Source organism: Zalophus californianus, chromosome 4 (genome assembly GCF_009762305.2).
Source record: "Zalophus californianus isolate mZalCal1 chromosome 4, mZalCal1.pri.v2, whole genome shotgun sequence".
NCBI classification, from domain to species: Eukaryota; Metazoa; Chordata; class Mammalia; order Carnivora; family Otariidae; genus Zalophus; species Zalophus californianus.
In genome coordinates, this window is record NC_045598.1 from 115,589,459 (window position 1) to 115,605,470 (window position 16,012).

A 16,012-nucleotide genomic window follows, 5' to 3' on the forward strand; every position below is an offset into this window, starting at 1 on the left:
GAAGAGTTAGAGAATCACAATTTTGCAACTACCAAAACTGCCTTTATAGGGTGGTTTGGGCAAGAATTAGTGGATACTAAATGTGGGGCAGGGGGAGGTCTGATGAGAAGCAAGATAGTTTCAGGGTCTTAAAGTGTCTCTCATAGAATGCCTATTAGATACAAGAAGAAAAATGATCAACTATACAGTGTATGCCTTGACTTGGTTATCAAAATTAACATCATCATCAATGCCTCTGGATGTGATAACCTCAGAAGGACACAACACACTTTAATATTCCAACTACGGATTCACATCTAATCATGAGAAAATAACAGATAAAGTCCAAATCAGGACTATTTTAATCTATTAAAAACAAAGATGAAAAATAGATGGATAAATAAATAAATAAAAACAAAGATGAGTGCTTATCTTCCTCAAATTGTCAATGTCATAAATAACATACGAAGGCTTAAGAACTATTCCAGATCAGAAGATTATGTCTGTGATCCCAGACTAGATCTTGTTCTGAGAAGGAAAAAAAAGCTATAGAGGACATCACTGGGAAGCCTGACAAAACAGGAACCTGCACTGTAGACTACAGTACTATACCAATGTTATATTTCCTGAATTCCCTATATTATGATTACATAAGAAAATAAACTTGTTCCAAGGAAATACACACTTAAGTATTAAAGGGTAAAGCACGATAGATACAACTATTCTCAAATGGTTCAGCAAAGATAATTTGTGCTTTTATGAGTATAAACATACAGAAAAAGACAAAGAAGACAGAAATATGACAAAACAAATATGGCAAATATTAAAAATTAATGATCTAGAAAAAGATACAGGAGTTATTTTTATTATTCTTGCAAACTTTCTGTAAGTTAGAAAATTATTTCAAAAAGCTTTTTAAAAAGTATGACAACTTCCCCATGGGGGGAAATTTTCTTCTTAAAGAGGCAGTCCAGTTATAAGTGCTGAAAGACAAAAAAAGCTAAATTTGACTAACTTAAAAAGCAAAACCTTCAAGGAGGTCAAACTAATGCCACTCCCTCTTAATATAAGACACTGATTTCAATAATTTATAATTGTAAAGAGAAAAAATGCAAACACCAAACATTTGAATAAACCAGATCATAAATATATATAAGGGAAAATCAATATACCTAATAACTTTTTCCAGGATTTGATGAGAGACTTTGCTAAAGATGTAACTTCTTCATCTGTACTCTGCTTCCGAATAGCATTTACTGACATTCCAATTCTTGTGGACTGCAAGGCAATGACAAAAAAAATTTGTACAAGCTGTTTTATTTCAGACATTTTAGTGTTTCATTTTCTTCTTTCCCATTTTCCTGTTTCTACTGTAGAACAGAAAAAAAATCTCAGTTATTTGAATTCTTATAACAGTATACTATAGAATTAAGATACGTGCATATACTGTTATATTTAGTATATGTAATATATCATGTAGTAATATTATCATTTATTATTATTATGCCCAGGATTATACTGGGAGCATCCATATTCATTAATCTTCCTAACAACACTTTAAAGTTGAGATCAGGGGCGTCTGGGTGGCTCAGTCGTTAAGCGTCTGCCTTCAGCTCAGGATCCCAGGGTCCTGGGATTGAGCCCCGCATTAGGCTCCCTGCTCAGCAGGAAGCCTGCTTCTCACTCTCCCACTCGCCCTGCTTGTGTTCCCTCTCTCGCTGTATCTCTCTCTGTCAAATAAATAAAATCTTAAAAATAAATAAATAAAGTTGAGATCATTATCCCTACTTGTCCAGCAATATACCATTCCTAATTGGCAAAACTGGGATTTTAATGCAGGTCTGCCCACCTCCAAAGTCCATGCTCTTTCCAGCACATCAATGGTTTTCAAATTGTGCTCAAAGAACACAAAAGCTATGCCAGGCCAATTAAGGAAGATAAATAAAAAAATGGTAAATTATTTAGTAAGTTCAAGTTGTTAGTAGACAATCTTTCAAAACATACCATCAATGGAAGAAAAAAACAACAAAAGGAATTGTTAGTGGCAAAAAAAAGAGGGGAACCCCTGCTGTAAACTTTAAGGCAGAATAATAAATGGGTACTTATGGTTTTTCCTGCTAAATTATTTAATCTTCTCAACAAAGAGATTCAGGAGAGAAATCTGGTTCAAGAATTTAGAATATGGGTTTGGCTGGAATGGCCTACCTTATACCTATGGAAGGCTATGCAAGGCAGGTAAGGTTCCATAGCAGAAAGATAAAGGGGACTCCACAATTCTAAAATCCAAAAATGTTCTGAGATTAATGTTTTGGGAGGGTTTTCCCCCAAAGAAAGAAGTTTATTGCTTTAATAAAATGCTCTCAGAACTTTTTTTTTTAAAGATTTTATTTATTTGACAGAGAGAGAGAATAGGCAGAGAGGCAGGCAGAGGGAAAGGGAGAAGCAGGCTCCCTGCGGGGCTCGATTCCCAGGACCCTGGGATCATGACCTGAACCAAAGGCAGCCGCTTAACCGGCTGAACCACCCAGGCGCCCCTCTCAGAACTTTTTTTAGAGAAGAAAATACTTTGAGAACTTTAAAACTTTTTAGAACTTTTCTAAAACACTTCAATATAGAAAATTTTCCAGAAGCAAGTGCGTGGGCTGGATGGCATAGCCTACAACCGTGTGGACCCAGAGCTGTCTGACTGGATGTAGCTAACTGCTTAGAAGCCAGGCTTGCACTTGCAGCCACCATACCAAGTGTCAGGTCTGACTTCCTTATCCCAATGCCTTCAGCACTCCTTCTTCAGCACCCATTCACAGCTCTTCCTCACTACCACCCCACAACCCACCCCACCAACCTAGAAGAAAACCTACTTTTGGAATTAGTGGTGGAAATCACTGAGTTACTAATATAGTTCTGAAGCTGCAATTGACACAGACTGGCAAAGAAAATGGAATTTTAGGAAGTAGTCAGAGACAAGCAAAGATATAAGGAGAGCATGAACAAATCGTGTGCCGTGAGTGATTGCTTTTTAATTATCATAGGATGTTTTCATCACTAAAGAGTCAATAATTACCTCTTTAAAACCCATGAAAACCCCTATGGAGATCAGGCATCTGTAACATTCTTATTTAAGGAAGAGATTGTCTAGTCAAAAATAAGAAATGAGGTTGCTAAGGTAGACTGACAAACAAAGACCTGGGGAGGATTTTTCCCTCTCTTTTAAAGAGGGTATTTGGGGAAGAGTAAAACTAGACAGAGGAAAGGATTATGAAGCTATTTTACTTTGATAACCAAGTCTAGATGTACCTCTAAGAATTCTCTAGACTCTAGATTTTTCCTAAAACCAGTACACTATAATTTACAAGATGTAACAGGTGGCCTATAAAAAAAGTGTTGTGTGCTCAAATAACATTAAGAATTGTAGAGTTAGGGGCGCCTGGGTGGCTCAGTAGGTTAAGTGTCTGCCTTCGGCTCAGGTCCTGGGATTGAGCCCCTGCATTGGGCTCCCTGCTCATCAGATTGTCTGCTTCTCACTCTCCCTCTGCCCCTCCCCCGTGCTCTCTCTCTTTCTCTCAAATAAATAAAATCTTTAAAAATAAATAAATAAATTTTTTAAAAAAGGACCGGAGAGTTAAACAGGCTTCTTGATTGCAGAACTAATGAGGCTTTTTTAAAAAATATTTTATTTATTTATTTGACAGAGAGAGAGACACAGCGAGAGAGGGAACACAAGCAGGTGGAGTGGGAGAGGCAGAAGCAGGCTTCCCGCTGAGCAGGGAACCTGACACGGGGCTCCATCCCAAGACCCTGGGACCACGACCCGAGCCGAAGGCAGACGCTCAACATCTGAGCCAATGAAGGTTTTTGAGATCAACTATACATTGTGAAATTCTAGACAGAAAATGTATGCCTTTGCCCATGTCTGGCCATCTGGTTTCTATAGAATACCAGCTATGCAATTAGAAAGACACTACCTTGGAAAGATGGGGAGGGCATTAAGCAGACTTAGCTTAATCAGCTGCGCATTGGTAGTAAGGCAGAAAGGAATACTCATTCCTAAGAGACACTGTCAGCATCACAGGAACTAAGCAGACTTGTATGTTCTAGAAGAAAAATCACTTTTATGATCACTCATGAGTTTTTGCCAAGACAATTAAAGATAGCCACTAAATCTTAAAGTAAAAAATATAAAGCTACTAAAAACACTGTTGAAAGAAACTAAAGACCTAAATAAACAGAAAGACATCCCATATTCACGGATCATAAGACTTAAATGTTAAAGATTGCAACACTAATAAAATTGAGCTACAGATTCAATGCAATCCCTGTTAAAATCCCAGCTGCCTTTTGTACAGAAATTGATAAGCTTATCCTAAAGTTCATATGGAAATACAAGAATAGCCAAAACAATCTTGAAAAAGAAGAATAAAGTTGAAGGACTCAAAAGTTCCAAATTCAAAACTTACTACAAAACTACAATAATCAAGACAATATGGTCCTATATAAGGAGAGACATGCAGATTAATGGAATAGACTTAAGAATCCAGAAATAAACTCCTACTTTTTTTGTCATTTTCAATAAGGATGTCAAGATAATTCATTAGAGAGAATATTAAAAAGTAAACAAGTAGATATCCACATGTAGAAGAATGAAATTGGACCTCTTCTTTATACCACACATGAAAATTAACTCAAAATGAATCACAGAACTAAATAAAAGAGCCCCCCAAAAAAGGAATAAATTTTCATAACCTTGAATTAGGTAACCGAGATTTGACACCGAAAGCACAAGCAACCAAAGAAAAAGAGAGAAATCAGACTACAACAAAATTTTAAACTTCTGTGTTTAAAGACCACTAAGAAAGTAAAAATAACCCACAGAATGGGAGATAATCCTGTATATGATTAAGGGACTTGTATCTAGAATATATAAAGAACAAATTACAAATTAGTAATAAAAAACAAACTATCCAGGAGGGATGGGTGGCTGGGTGATGGACATTGGGGAAGGTATGTACTATGGTGAGCGCTGTTAATTGTGTTAAGACTGATGAATCACAGACCTGTACCCCTAAAACAAATAATATATGTTAATAAAAAAAAAAACTATCCAACTTAAAAACAGGCAAAAGATCTGAAATGACATTTCTCCAAAGAAAACATATGAACATATGAATGGTTAAGAAGTACATGAAAAGATGTTCAACATAATTAGTCATTAGGGAAATGGAAATCAATACCACAATGAGATATCACTTCACACCCACTAAGATGGCTATAATCAAAGATAATAACAAGTGTTGGCAAGAATGTGGATAAACTGGAACCTTTGTTTACTTGCTGTTGGGAATGTAAAATGGTACAGTCACTTGGGAAAACACTCTGGCAGGTCCTCAAGTACTCAACATAAGGTTACCTATGACTCATCATTTCCATTCTTTCAGATCTCTACCCAAGAGAAACAAAAACACACAAACCTATACATGAATGTGCAAGACAGGAGTCAGAACAATCAAAAAAGTAGAAATAACCCAAATGTCCATCAACTGACAAATGAATAAACAAAATGTGGTATTATTCAGCCTTAAAAGGAATGAAGTACTGATACATGCTACAACATGGATGAACCTTGAAGATTATGCTAAGTAAAAGAAGCCAGAGAGGCACCTGGGTAACTCAGTTGGTAGAGCTTGTGACTCTTGATCTTGGAGTCATGAGTTCAAGCCCCACATTGAGGGGTAGATTGTACTTAAAACTAAAAAAAAAAAAAAATCTAAAAAAAAGGCAGCCAGAACCAAAAGGTCAGGTATTGTATGACTTCATTTACATGAAATCTCTGGAATAGGTAAATCTAAAGAGACAAAAGGTACATTGATTAGTGCTTGCCTAGGGCAGAAGAGGTGGTGCAACTGGGGAGAAATAAGGAATGACGACTAAAAGGTACCCCAGAGGCTAGCTTCATGCTGGCAGCAGCTGTCAATGCCAAACCAAGAAAGTAAGATCTAGGGAGATCAAATCAGGGCCAAGAGTCCAACTTCTTTTCCTTTCACAGTGAAATTTCGAACTTGGGAGATTCAGGTTTTATTCTTCTTGAGGAAGGCAACATTATTCTATAATGGTAACTTAGTAGAGTATTGATTTATGTTACCATCTGAAAAAAAACCCAGAAGTTAATAATGATTTACTCCATAACAGGACAATACAAAAAACTTAATAGTATTAAAAATGTTTTGTTATTTTATTACAACTGTCCATTCAAATCATGACATATTAGCACATACCTGTAATAATTCCAGGGTCATGGGAATATTCTTAAGCTCCTTCAGTAAATCCAATGCTCCAGCCTATAAAATAAAATAATTGCATACTGAACTTCCCAAATGATAAAGCAAGGACTAACTAGAGATTTAAATTTATGTTTTCCTATCCACAACTCACTATGGCTCACTTATTTGTGTGGGAATAGTATATATATAAAAGGGGGAAAGAGAAAGAGAAAGTGTTTTCCAAATCATGGCTGCAACTCATTAAAAAAATATAAAATCCATTTACTGGGTTATGACCAACACTTATTAAGTCCTGGTTTGTTAAAGTTCATTTTAAATATAGTATTTGTTTATCTGTCCCAGTTAGAAATGTGAAATGTGTTTCTTACTGTGGTGGCATAACACACCCCAGATTTCCATAGAGAACATCTAACTGATTAAGGAGACAACCCTGAGAAAGTGGGAATAGGGGTCAGAAGATGCTGCAGCACCTCTAGCATTCACTCACACACAGAAGAGTGCGAAAGGGCGTATCTTTACTAGAATTCTTTTGAGGTCTCTCTGTATCTTCCTGGTCTGTCACAAAAATACTGCAGTCTACCTGATTCTTACAAAGTAGGAAAAAGCAAATTCTAAGAGAAAACTCAGAATTAAGATGTTAAGCTCACAGGCCTGTGCACTGCCATCTAGAATCAAAAGCTCGCATGTTGATAATGAACAGGAAACGAAATAAGGTTCCTGGAAGAACTACATAAACCACCTAAGGTTAAAAAAGGAATGAAATAAGATGAGAAGCAACAGCACCACCTACACCTTATGGCCATATATTCCAATTTGATACTCATTTAATGTATCATATTTCATATGATATATTCACTTAGTCATATTTACTATAATATTCACTTACTGTACTATGTTTAGACACATCATTAGTCTATATGCCACTAATAAAGAAAAAATATTAAACTATGGCATAGTATTTCCTTATCACTTGTTTTACTTTTGTAACTCTTTTAGACTTGAAATTTTTATCATGTATCACCTTTTACAGATATGAAAGAAAAATATAAGCAAAATAAATTGGCTAAGGTGTTTCTAAAACTATGTCATTCAGAGTCCCCAATGCTTATGAATAACTTATTGACTCAGATTCAATAAAATCTTTTTTTTATCCCACAAAAAGTTGTGTCAAAAACACTAATAATGCAGCATTTCATAAAAGAATCCATCAAAGAGCTAAAGCCTTTAGCTCTTAGCTGGCTTTGTAGTGTGTAGAGCTAGATGTTTTTCACCCCCATTGCTCTTCAACCATTTGGTTCCTTGAGGTTCAAAGAACACTCTACTAATGTTTTTCAGAGTTTCTTCTAAGCCACTGACACCCACTCTGCAAATGTTGATACTGGGTTTAATATTCTGCCTGTGAAACTACATCCCAACAGCAATCTGGTTGACAATATATGTAACTCATTCTGCTTTCTCAAATGTTAAAATACGAAAACTAGGCACCCTATGAATCAATGAAACACAGCATATCCCAGGAAAATAGAAAACCCTAGAGCATGTCCCTCATTATGCACCCCAAAGGAAAAAACAAGCATGGAACCTTATGGTATCACATTTCTTAAATATAAAATCGAGTAAAGGCTTCCAGTCACGTAATTTTTCCATTTAAAGTTGAGACATCAGACTTGGCTGTGGAGAATAAAAAAGTATTAACTTTTCTTCTGGTAACAAGCATATATATCATTTTAATTTCACCCAATACCTCATCAATAAAAACTTAAGTTCAATAGCAAATATGAAACAGGTTATTATGAAGGATTTTAATGATTTACTGCTTAAAGATCCCTTCTGATTTTAAGATTCTATAAATTCTTTTCATTTAATAGAGGTAACCAAAAACAGTGCACATTATAGTTGTTAGATAAGAAAACTAACACTGACTTTAAATTTACTAGTAATCAGGAATTTCTACAGGAATGACATCTCTGTGAGCAAATGGGGTCTTCAATCCCCGTCTGCAAATCTCAAAACCAAAACCCTTTGAAAATCAAGATTTCATGGGGCGCCTGGGTGGCTTAGTCGGTTAGACATCTGCCTTCAGCTCAGGTCATGATCTTAGGGTCTTGGGATCAAGCCCTGCCTCAGGCTCCTGCTCAGAGGGGAGCCTGCTTCCCCCTCTCTCACTCTCCTGCTTGTGCGTGCTCACTCTCTCTGTCAAATAAATAAAATCCTAAAAAAAAAAAAAAAAAATCAAGATTTCTTAAAGATTTTCAATAAACTCATTTGCCAGCAACACCTAATCTCAACATATGTAAAGCCATTTATGTTCTATATATCCCACTTCATGTGAGAGTACTACATTTCACTATAGAAATGTTAATGTCTGATTAATGGGAACTGCCCAGATCTGCTGAGGATATATGATGTGTGTATCATATTATCGTAATAAAATCTGAAAATTGAGGAATTCTCAAATATATCAGACTCTAAAAGGTTTTCATTAAGAGATTGTGGACTTGTATCTTACAACTACCATAGACATTTTTCTTCTACCCATGTCTCCATGGACTTTCTGATCCATTTCTGACCTAGGATCAATCAGAAAGGAAGACAAGGAATCACACTTCTAGGAGTCCTTAGACTTACACAATGCTGTCACATATAAAGTTGATTCTTCTAACACATCAGCAATGTGGCATAAGCTGTTTTCCAAGTAGAAGCAATAGATTTGCATTAATTTCACCACACTCTCCTTTTTTACTCAGATCTCTTTGGTGAGACTGGAGTCAGAGATACAAGCTATGGAAGAAGAAAAAGCTAAATAATATTCATGGGATGAAACTATGACCTTTCTCATAATTATACTATGCTCTAGCCAAATAAGATGAATATTTCAATTAAAGTTCTTTAAGAAATAAACAACTATGATGATCTGAATGAGCAAAAAGCTGAAAACAGATGACCATATATTAATTCAGTGACAAAAGCTTCTTTGAATATTACTATGTGCCAAGAACTGTGTTAAATACTTTATATATGTATTATTTCATCTTCGCAATAAACCCTATAGAAGCAGGTAATCTTTTTATCCCCATTTTACATAAAAGGAATTGAAAACCCAGATAATTTAGGACCTTGTGCTGTCATATGATTATTACTAACTAAAACAGGTGAGACCTACCCAGTTCTGTCAAATTACACTTACACTTCTCAACATATACTTGTAAACCGTGTACGAAACTCTGAGGAATCCAGCAATGAGCAAGACAGAAATCTTTTCTGACTACAGGGAATTTAAAAATAAACATAAATCTTTGAATATTTACTTCAAACCCTCAATTACACAAAGAAACAAACTCAGAAAAGGAAAGTGATTTGGCCAACTGATAGGTAATATAAAAGCACAAGAACTATAATCTCCCGACCCTCACACCCCTGTTCTCTCTGTTTCATAGGTCCACTGGTAGCAGTTCTAATCAGTGAACTGGGGTGAATAGCACTGCCAAACAAGAAACTATATTCCATCCTTCCCCAATCATCACCTGCCTCTAAAGGTCAAGTCTATTAGATTGCAGCATCTCCTACAGATAATGATGCAAGAGAAAGAAAGATTCTACCTTATCTTCCAGAGTCAAATTTAGTTCACATTACTGGCTGAATAATAAACAACAGCTATCACATGACTTTATTACATGGCTGGTACTGTCTTCAGAAACCAGTACTTTTACAAAATATGGTATTCAAATTGGTATTGAGCACCCAGCATATACAAGCTTGTATAGGATACAAACATCTTTCTCCTCAAGGAGATGTAAGGAGGAGGAAGCAACACAGAATATACAATGAAGAACATGGGCTATATATATAACAGATCTAAATTCAAATCCATGCACTGCCATTTCCTAATTATAAGATCCTGGGAATGTTATTTGTCCTTTTCAAACTTCAGCTTCTTTATATGTAGGAGAGCACAATACACTGACCTAAAACAGTTAAAATGGTCAAATGGAGTAATATAACACTATGAAGTGTTGAAATAGAGTGCCTGACACACAGGAGATGGTTGATAAGGGGCACAAAGAAATAAAAAAATTTATCTACTTTCATCATAACAATATTCTCAAAGAGCCATAAGCCAGAATTTTAAGTAAATATTATTTAAGCTCAATCAACTCAAACACCTCTTAGAATTATGAGATCCCAAGGTTTAAAAAATTAAGGTGCTATTTAAAAAAAAGGAAACACTGGGGCACCTGTGTGGCTCAGTCGGTTAAGCGACTGCCTTTGGCTCAGGTCATGATCCCAAGGTCCCAGGATCGAATCCTAGATCAGGCTCCCCACTCAGCGGGGAGTTGGCTTCTCCCTCTGACCCTCCCTCTTTTCATGCTGTCTCTCTCTCTCTCAAATAAATGAAATCTTTAAAAAAAAAGGAGGGGTACCTGGGCGGTATTTTTTTTTTTTTTGTATGGATGTGGTTTTAAAATAGAAGTTCCAGGGACGCCTGGGTGGCTCAGTTGGTTAAGGGTCTGCCTTTGGCTCAGAGTCCTGGGATCAAGCCCCATGTTGGGCTCTCTGCTCAGTGGGGAGCCAGCTTCTCCCTCTCCCTCCTGCTCCCTCTGTTTGTGCCCACGCTCTCTAATAAGTGAATAAAATCTTTAAAAAAAAAAAAAAGAAACACTGTAAATATTTACATTATGGCTCAGCAACATAACTATATACTAGGAATTATAATTTTACTATGTCACCTCAAATTTGTAGTTATTCTCAACCAAATGCACAAGCAATGAAAGGAAAAATACATAAATTTGACTTCATAAAAAATGAAAGGTTTTGAACTTCAAAAGACACGATCAAGAGAGTAAAAAGATAACCCAGAGAATGGGAGACAATATATACAAATCCTGTCTCTGATAAGAGTCTAGTATTCAGAATGTAAAGAATTCTTAAAATTCAATAATACAAATACTCAGTTAAAAAATGGGCAAAGGATCTGAACATTTCTCCAAAGATACAGAAATAGCCAGCAAACAATGAAAAATGTTCACCATCATCAGTCATCAGAGAAATGCAAATCAAAATCACAATGCGATACCTCTTCACATCCACTGTGATGGCTATAATCAAAAAAGACAAACAAATGTTGATGAAGACGTGGTAAAACTGAAACACTCATCCATTGCTGGTAAGAATGTAAAATGGTGCAGCAACTTTGGAAAACAGTTTGGCAATTCCTCAAAAAGTTAAACACAGCTATCATATGACCTAGCAATTCTACTCCTAGGTATATACCCAAGAGAGAAAAAAAAAATATGTCCACACAAACACCTGCACAAGAATATTCTTAGCAGCATTATTAATAACCAAAAAGTGGAAACAGCCAAAAATGTCCAACAAATGATGAAAAAACAAAATGCAGTATATCCACCAGTACAGTAGTGCTATTATACTTCACACATTAAGGAATGAAGTACTGATACCTGCTATAACACAGGTGAATCCTGAAAACACTAAGTGAAAGAGGCCCATCACAAAAGAACACATATTGTATGATTCCATTTATACAAACACATGTTGTGTAATTCCATTTATATGAAATGTCCAGAAGAGCAAATCCATAGAGACAAGAAAACATATGGGGGGGGGAGATATATGATGACTACTTAATGGGCACAGGCTTCTTCTCTGGAGTGATGAAAGTGCTCTTAAATTAGATAGTGTGGTGACAGCTGTACAAATCTGTGAATATACTAAAAACCACTGAACTGTACACTTTAAAAGGGGGAATTGTATTGTGTATTTCAATAAGGCTGCTATAAAAAATTGTGTAGTCATTCTAAATTTCAATTTATATTAATTAATCTAACCCTGATATGAAAACCAAAGTTTTTTTCTTCAACCCAGGTATAAAACTTAGAAATCTACACATTCCAAGTATCGCAGTTCCTAGGATATTCTAACGTCTAATTTCAATTTCTCTCGCAACAATTTAATTCTACTCAGCCCTGAGCCTTCAATAAAGAAATACTAAACAAAGCTCAACACCACTGACAAAATCTATGAATTTGAAAATTCCAAGTTACCTCACTCCTTCTTCTAGAGTCATGTAATAAATCCTTTACAAAAAGAATACACAGGGCGCCTGGGTGGCTTAGATGGTTAAGCGTCTGCCTTCGGCTCGGGTCATGATCCCGGGGTCCTGGGATCGAGTCCCATGTAGGGCTCCCGGCTCAGCACGCTGAGCCTGCTTCTCCCTCTGCCTCTCTCTCTCTCTCTCTGTCTCTCATGAATAAATAAATAAAATCTTAAAAAAAAAAAAGAATACACAAGGTTTTTCAGCCCTTACCATATCTTAGGGACTGCCAAGACTTTTAATTCATCTAATCTTCATTATATTATCTCCAATTTACTACCAAAAAAAAAAAAAAAAAACCCACCTAAAATGGTTTTAGAGATGTTAAGGATCTTGCCTGAGATCACAATGCTAAAGTTCAGAAGAGCCAAGATTTAAACTCAGATTAGGAGTCAGACTTGCTTATTGACATCAAGTCAAAATGACATTTAAAAAAAAAAAGCCAAAATGACATAAAAAACAGCTAATGCCTGAAAATTTGGAACTAACTTATGTGGTTCACCAAGGTCTCAAAAGTATACACTTGTAAAACTGCTAATATTGTTTAAGATCAAGGACACACATGACGCAACACTTTGGATAGTACTAGGGTCAGGATATTGACTGGATATTAGGGAAACCTGCCTCCCCCAGAACAGCAAATACCCTTACTTCTTGGTCTTATATTCACCTAATTGTACCCACACAAGGTTCAAAAAAGGGGTCTTTTAGAGAGATGTTTCACCTTAAGAGAGTAATACAGACTTTGAGCAAAACATTTAGATTCATGTCTTCATGCGCCCACTTTCTAGCTATTTAGCTTAGGACAATTCACTTAACTTTCCAAACAGTTTCCTTATTTTAGAATGGGGATATTACTTATCATGCAAAACTGTCCCAGGGATAAGTACTTAGCCGAATGCCTGGCTCAGAGTAACAGTTCAATAAATGGTAGCTTATTACTTAAATGTGACACCTACGCTTTATTAAACTAAATATCCAATAACGACACTTAAACTTGCCAATTTAAGAGGAAAACTACTATTTTTCAAGTAAAGTTTACTTTTTCATAGTATAAAAATATTTAAAAAAGCTCACAGAGAAAATCTGGAAACCACACACACACAGAGAGAGAGAGAGAGAGAGAGAGAGAGAGAGAGAGAGAGAGAGAGAGAGGGAGAAACAAATCTTCCATAATCCTACAACCCCCAGAACTTCTGTGAAATTACTGACCTCTTAAAAAGCTATCTGTGGGTTGATGTGCTTTGGAGGGCAAAGAGGGAGAGTCATTCAGACCACTTCCCTTTCTCTTTATTTCATTTGCCAATTTACATTTCTGTAAGATATACAGGAAAAGGGAGAAGGAAAAAACATAAAAGAGCCAGTCAATTTTATCTTTCTTTTTGAGGGGAAAGTTTCCATATTGGTCAAGTTTTGAACTATCAGGAAAATGAGATTTGAGGAGTATCTATGGAGTTTATCCTCATTCTCCCCCAGACTCATCATTATTCCTTTATACCTTGAGAACTACAGGTAAATACAAACTGGTCTTCTCCATCCTTATCCACTAAGGAATTACTCATTTTTAGGAAACACCTATTACAAGGAAAGGAAACAAGCCACTCATGTATTACACGATTAATGGATACACATTATAGCCTGAGTTAGAGAAAAAATTACCCAACAAAAGGCCTTTTTCCCTCAGGGCATCTACTGTGTGAATCTAGGGATGTCTCCTGGTAAAGAAAAAAACTTTCCAGTTTAAACAAAATAACAGAAATGTTCAGCCTATCAAATAATCAGATCTCATCACTTGCATTGGGCTGTATCAATGAGAAAAATAAATGGCAACGGTAATGTCTGGAACAGAAAACAAACAGGAAATACTTTAAAAGGCCAAAATTGCAAATACAGGTTAACAGGGTATGAAATTACATGCTAGGCAACGCACCTGTTAAAGGAAAGAGGAACAGACTATGTACGAAGTCTTAAGAATTCACTGTTTTAACACTATTTTCTGCTCTAGAATGCTGTCCAGTAGAAAACGTGGGTCCTGGCTTAATCCAAATTGCACAGTACTTAATTTAAGTGGGTGAACTACTTAATCTCTCTCAGCTTCTTATTCTGCAAAATGGGTACACCACAATAGCTGTGTTGTGAGTCTCAAAGGAATTTTGAACAGATGCTTTTTAACTCTAAAGTGCTGTACAAATCAGAACATCCCTTTTCTCCTTCACATTAGTTTGACACGGAATTTATTTCATAGATAGGAATAAGTTATTTCAGGTACACTGATTCTGAAAATGTACTGACCAGGGTGGAACAAATTCAGGTGAAGACAATCACGGAGCTGAAGCTGAAAACAGCTGACTCTGAATTAGAGGACTGAAAGCACACACTGGTGGGCAAAAATGCAGAAATTGGAAGACTTCATACAAACCACAAAGAAAACATGTTCATATAAACACTTTATCAGTAACAAGATAATGCCACTGGTATTAACTGTAAACCACTTAGAGTACCCAGCAATGACATCTGGCCAAATGCATCTACCAGCACACCTCAGTGTGTGCGTTTTAATCACAGCTCTTTACATACTACCACCTGACAATATCCACTTTTCAAAAACGTTTAGCGACTTGCCAAGTATAGTAGCATACTCTACCTTTTTAATTGCTAAACAAACCTGCAGCGTAGACGAGATCAAGTGAATGTTTAGCATTCTTCAAAAAAAAAATCCAAAAATCTTAACTTACCAGTTTGATGTCTAAAACATATCCCAAACCTCTATGTGATGTTATTTCTAGTTGTTAGCCAGCGATCATGGAAAAGAGAACGAATTCTTCCCAACTGTGAAGGGCTTTCTACACTCTTCAATTCTTAAGCTAAACTGAAGAGGTAATTAGCGAGTAAATCTATTCCTCAAGTTTAAAATAACAGAATGCCCCGATCAGGTTTACTACGCTGTACTAACAACGAGAGACTTGGGAGTACCAAGAACGGGTACTGACGCCAGCGGCGGGGCCGCGCTACCTCCTCCCGGACGCCTTCCCCAGTACGCGGGCACGGTACACGCCAGCTTCCAGCGCGGGGAGGGCGGGCGTGGGCCGGCCGGGAGCCCGCGAGGGCCCGGCCCGAAGCCAGCCGCGTACGGCCCCGGCCGGTCGCCCAGCCTCCCTCCCGGCCCGCGTCGCCCGCCGCGCTCACCGCGTTCTTCTTCTGCACCATCTTGTCCATCTTCTTGGCAATGCGGACCACCTCGTCCTCCATGGCTCCCGCAGGTCTTCCCCGCGCCCAGCCCGTTTGGGTCGGGAAGTGGGCGAAGCTGGAGCTGAGGGGACGGCAGGACGAGAGCCAGGCGCTGGACTACCCCACCACAGCAGGCCCGGGCCTACACAACCAAGCCCGCAGCGGCAGCGGCGGCTGCGACAGCGACTCCGCCCCCACAGGCAGCGCCAATCGAGCTCTGCGCGCACCGTGCAGGCACTGCCAATCGATAGCGGATCGCTGGGAAACCGCGCGCCAAGGCGCCCGCCAGACGGGCGTCGACCGAGGCGCTGTCAATGAGTTGGCACGCAAACTGGGCGGCAGGGCTTCCCGCCAGGCGGTTGTAAGTCTGTAGGAGGCGGGGCCGAGTTTTGCCGCGCGTGCGCCTCCGGCCCAGTCT

The 16,012-nt window shown here is 37.7% G+C and overlaps 1 protein-coding gene across 1 annotated transcript in view; it reads right to left on the reverse strand.

The window, feature by feature from the left end:
- The window catches only part of TCEA1 (transcription elongation factor A1), a 45,347-nt gene extending 29,536 nt beyond the window's left edge, over positions 1–15,811 (reverse strand). The window contains exons 1-3 of the mRNA XM_027624242.1: positions 15,553–15,811; positions 6,249–6,311; positions 1,152–1,257 (exon numbers count right to left, since the gene is read on the reverse strand). Of these exons, the coding sequence (XP_027480043.1) occupies positions 1,152–1,257; positions 6,249–6,311; positions 15,553–15,615 (232 nt within the window). The 5' untranslated portion in view covers positions 15,616–15,811. The remainder of the gene's footprint in view (positions 1–1,151; positions 1,258–6,248; positions 6,312–15,552) is intronic.
- Positions 15,812–16,012: the final 201 nt, after the last annotated feature.